The 5,207-nt window shown below is 37.4% G+C and overlaps 1 protein-coding gene across 1 annotated transcript; it reads right to left on the bottom strand.

Annotated features, from left to right (window-relative positions):
- Positions 1-1,730: 1,730 nt before the first annotated feature.
- twist2 lies at positions 1,731-4,952 on the bottom strand. Its single transcript, XM_084122755.1, has 2 exons — positions 4,253-4,952; positions 1,731-1,865 (listed from the first exon to the last, which is right to left on the bottom strand). The coding sequence occupies exon 1, from the start codon at positions 4,774-4,776 to the stop codon at positions 4,282-4,284; it is 495 nt and encodes a 164-aa protein (XP_083978881.1). The 5' UTR covers positions 4,777-4,952; the 3' UTR covers positions 1,731-1,865; positions 4,253-4,281.
- Between the last annotated feature and the right edge of the window lie 255 nt (positions 4,953-5,207).

Raw genomic sequence — 5,207 nt, 5'->3', positions numbered from 1 at the left:
CTCGACGTCAAGTAGCCGTTCTCGAGACCCTTGCGTTCAGCTCGTTTCCGTTGCGGTTGCAGAGATTTGCTCAGGTGCACAGAATAAAGAGAGAGGTGTGTATATAACAGGCTGGTTCTCACTCTTCACCGCAGTTTTTTTTTTTCTGTGGGCTTCCCCATCACCACATATTTAAGAACTGTTATTTTTAAACTGCAGCTGTTTTCTCGTAAGTGTATCTCTTTGGGTCAGTGGCGTTTCGCCAAATTTGCTACCTTTTCTTGCCTGTTTTCAGTTTTTGATTTTGATTTTATTTTGTGGGAGATAAAAACGTCGTGATGGTGGCCTAACTGTCCTGAGATCGGCTAAATAAGATGTTGGCATATTGAACTCGCACATCTAACGGGAAAAAAAGCTCAATGAGGGTGCTCAACTACAAAAAGGAAGGTAAATTTGGCACACCACAGCTCCAAAAAATAGAAAAATATGTATTTCATGTTTTCACCACAGGTGAGGTTTCGATTCCAGCTCTTCATCAGAAGATTGTACTCTGGCACAATCTTTTATTGCTATTACCTTAAAAAAAAAAGCAGTGAAGCAATTATGTTTTAATACACTGACATTTAAAATATAGCCACTCTTGTCTGGGAAATCAAAGTAAGTGTTGCATAACCAGCATAAAGGAAGTGATTTGTTTAGTCATGTGATAAGAAAACCATAAACACCCCCACATTGTTGGAGTCATAAAATCATTTGTTGTTGTTGTTGAAAATGGAACAAATGCTTATCAAAACTGTATGAAACTTATAACAATTTTAACTATTATAACTTTATTTTTTTTAAAATAGATTTCTCTTAATCATCAGTGACATGTTGACCCATATAGAGGACATATGCCTATCTGATGTAAAGGTTCTTGCCTTTATTATTTAAAGCTCCAAATTATCATAAAAAAGCAGAGTTGAATTAGTCTTGAACAGGCCAACAGAACAACTGAGCTTTTATCAAACATTAATGCCTCAGCAGTGGAGTCGTTTCTTTTAGATTTTATCAAGCTAAGCCTGGGAAAATGAGATGTAAACAATTAAATGATTTGCGAGCGTTGGTGTAGATTTAGAGGAGAAATGAAAAGGTCTGGTAGGGGTCCGGTATTTAAATGCTGTGGTTATCTGCAGTTGTTAAAGAATTTGCCTCCAGCCGTCTGGATTCAGTGATTTCTTCTTATTAGAGCGGACAGGCTTTTTTATAAGCATTGGGGTAAAACTGGCTGGACTTTCTTTTCGGCTAATGAACCTGCACAAAAGAAGGGGAAAATCTGAACGCTCTTTTTCTGCAGTGATGATGTGGACGTATGCAAATCAATGTGTTCACCCTAAATGTTCAAAAATATGTTTTAATAAATAAGCAAAATGTACAATGGATGGAAATCGAAAATGTTGCATAGAAAAAAATTCAAATGTATGCATTCATCCATGCAGCATACTTCAAGAAAGTACTGCTCTAAATTGCATTGGTCCCTTTAAAAAAAGCTGACAACACTCACAGGTAGCCTATGTACAATAGTTTTTTTGTTCATATATATATATATATATAAACTCTTCTGTTTAGAGACAAACATGAAATATAGTTTCCATACAGATAACAGATGGCCTTCCTGTACTATCACCACAGCGACATTTAAGAATAACTTGTGAAAAAGATTAAATGTATTTGACGACACAGGAGACGTCATCTACTTTTTCTCTAAGTATATAAAAAGTTCCTTTTGTTGTGTCCTTCATGAGGATGTAGGTGTATCCACTGAATGTCCCTTGGCCACGTCTTTGAGGTTTAGAGGTTCATCAATAAATCCTTTGGTGTCTTCAAAATTAGTGGAAGTAAACAGTCTGTGGAAGAAGAAGAAAAAAAACATTCAAGTTAAAAAATCTGCTTTTCTCTGTTAAAGGCCTCAAACTTCAATGCAGGGATTTTCAACGAAGACCTTAAACCTCAAGGTTTGTCTGTGGTTGAAGAAAGAAAAATGGGAAGCTATTAATGATCCCATTTTTTAATTCTGAGTGGGAGCACATGCTTACACAGGAAAAGGCTTGGTTCAATCATGTTACACAAATCCCAGGTGGAATTACGTCACTGGAAAATAACTGTTTTAAGAGGTCATTTGGTTTGAAATCCGAAGCCGTACACCTGCCTTCCTTTGGAATTTCTCAGTAGCACATATTACTTTATTCAAATAAATTGATAAGAATCAATTAGACAAACAACTAATATTGTTACAAGTGTTGAGTTGAACATTTTTATGACAGCTGTGTGTTGTCTTGGTTGATAGAGGCCTAATCCGGCGCATAAAAAGAGAGATTTATCCAACTGGTTAATGCATTACGATATCTTCTTTAATTTCACTTCATCATTTTTATTAGCTAATTAGTTATTTAAACTAGGACCATATTCATTTATAGATGTGCATTTAGGAAATCTTCTTTCTTTTCACCACAGGATATTACTTTATTTTGTCGTCAAGGAAAGAGAACACGTGCATAATTTAGCTTATTAAATAAAACGTAATAAAAGGTAATATTGTACACATATTTAGCCTGAAAGATTTCAGTCTTGCCTTTGTGCTGTTATTTCACAAGCATAAACATGGTTATGGTTGCAGCTCACCTTCACTCTTAAAAATAAAGGTTCATGTTAGGACAAAAAAGGACTTCATATCCCGATGTCATGTAGCAGAATCTTTTCGTTCCTTAGAACTATAGTTCCACACACAGGTGCTTTAATTTCAGGATCATAATTCTTTTCCATTTCTCTCTGTCTCTTTTTTTTTTTTTTTTAGCTTAACGTTTACGAATGTGGTCTGTATCTTCATAACCAGTTTAAATCCCCGCTGACATGTGAGTTTTATTCACGAGAGGTATACATTTTTCCTTCTCACGGCTGGGTCGTTATTCGTTTCATAACCATCGACGATATAATGAGAATGTTTATTTGTTTAGGCTACTGGATAATATTCGCAAATACTGAGAAAAACTAAAATTCAGCGTTTGTTTCCAAGTTATTTCTGACAAATACAGTCTGCATACCACAGCTTTTCGTGCTCTAGTTCTCACCATGTCTGTATTTGGATTTTCCTAGAAATATTTGCTTTAGCAGTCGAGGAATCAGCCGATTCTCATTGTTTTTGTGCTGTACGTTCATTTTCTTACTGTAAATGCGCGAGCTTCTATTGTGTTTTTAGAGGGCTTTACGAATGTATGTTTGTCTTCATAGCATAATATAATAATTAGAACACATATGTGTTCCCATATTAATTTCCTCGGGATATCCTCGTGACGCCTAGCATTTTGTCCACTGTATAGTGAACATTTCTATAATAATCTCTGAGATCATTTGCCATTGGTTTATGTCCTAGTGTTACTTAAAGGGAGCTTTCTGGCCTTTTCTGTGACACCAGATTTGTGGGGGTGTGGCCATAATAATAACCCAATAATAATAATAATAATAATAATAATTTGAATATCCTCGTGATACCTAGCCTATTGTGAACATGTATGTTAATATCATCTAATGAAGACATTTTATAACGATGGTAAATAAAAAATAGGGCTTAGTCCATTGCATAAAATCATCATTACAAAAAAGTAGTAATAGCCTAGGTATATATTTTATATATCTTTTTTTTAAAAGAGTAAAATATTAAAAAATTTAAAAACTTTTTTTGTGTGTTCTTGGCCTCACATGAATACAGTACAATCAACTACGTTTAAGTAATTTAAGCAAATTACATTAAACTGATTTAAAAAAAAACACCGAGTCGAATCTTGTATAACTTATAAAAAAGTTTAAAAATTGTACTTTTTTTAATGAGTTAAAGCAATGAAAAAAGACATGCCGTCATAACTTTTTACAGTGAGGAGGATATAGACATTCCTTAAGTGGAATTGTTACTGCAGGTTACACACATCCATGTATCTGTAATAATACTATGCTAAAACTATGAATTATTGCACGTGTAAAACATTTATAGAATAACGTTTTAAAGAATTATAATACTTTATCTAAACAAATCTAAATGACAATTTTTGGGGTGTCACGAGGATATAGTGTTGCATTCCTGCAATGAACTGTCAGTGTCAGTGGTCCAGAACAGCTGGGGTTTCTCTAAAAGCAGGTTACTGCCGTCACACATCCACTCTACACATCTCGACACTAACTTGTATAGTAACTCATCTCGAGACTATAGTAATTGTATAGGTCTTGGCATCTCTCTACCCACCCGTTTGGCATGATATGGACGAGTCTCTGCTAGTGAGACGCAGACATCGACCACGCGCCCTCCATCCTCCACACGGAAAACGCGTAACTGAGTCTCTCGTGCGCGACGTAACTGCAGCTCGACATCTTGTTGTCCATCTCGTCGCTCTGCAACACTTGATAGAGGAAATCAATGTACCTGGAGGCGAGCTTGAGCGTCTGTATCTTGCTGAGTTTATCCGAGGGGAGCGTGGGGATGATTTTGCGCAAAGACGCGAACGCTTCGTTCAGCGACTGAGTCCGTTGCCTCTCCCTGACGTTCGCCAGAACGCGCTGGTTCTGCAGCTCCTCGAACGACTGAGTGCTGCTCGGGCTCGGCTTTTTGTTCCGTTTATTCACGGAGCTCGGGCTGCTGCTGCTGTCGTCGCTCGACTTTTTACTGTGTCTCCTCTTCTTCCCGAACCTTTTCTGTTGTCTGTCCAACTCCTCCTCGCTGGTCACCAGGCTGTCCACTGGGGAGACGGGAGAGCTTGAACTCTCTTCCATTTCTTTTTTAAAGAAATGTGAAGGTCGAGGATAAAACGCGCTCTCCACCTTTGAATCCGTGGTTAGACCGTTATATCCGTGCGTTTTTCGGGGGGGTTCGTCTGTCCTCCTAAAGTTCCGAGACTGCGCTTCTACTTCCAGAAGTAGAGCTTGGCTGAGTTTTCCTCCCGCAGGAAGTTTTTTCCTAATTTTTTGGGAAACTTTATCCTAGTCTCTGATGCTAAATACTAGTGTGACTGGAGGGGGAGGAAGCGCTGCTCTCTGATTGGTGGACTAATAAACTAGGAGGACCAGTCTTAAGTTACACTGCACCTCTCCACTGGCTGCCACTCAAATTATACCACACTTTTAGTTCGATGCTCTCAGTTTTATACATTATTTCAATCTCACACTGTAAAAACGACATTTTAATGGAAAAGGAATGTAAAGTG

Source organism: Abramis brama (assembly GCF_963993115.1).
Source record: "Abramis brama genome assembly, chromosome: 8".
Lineage (NCBI taxonomy): Eukaryota > Metazoa > Chordata > Actinopteri > Cypriniformes > Leuciscidae > Abramis > Abramis brama.
Note: the sequence above shows the minus strand (reverse complement) of the source record. Positions and strands in the feature narration are given on the sequence as shown.

Coding starts and splice junctions, on each gene's coding strand:
- twist2 (XM_084122755.1), bottom strand. CDS start 4,776: ATGGAAGAGAGTTCAAGCTCTCCCGTCTCCCCAGTGGACAGCCTGGTG.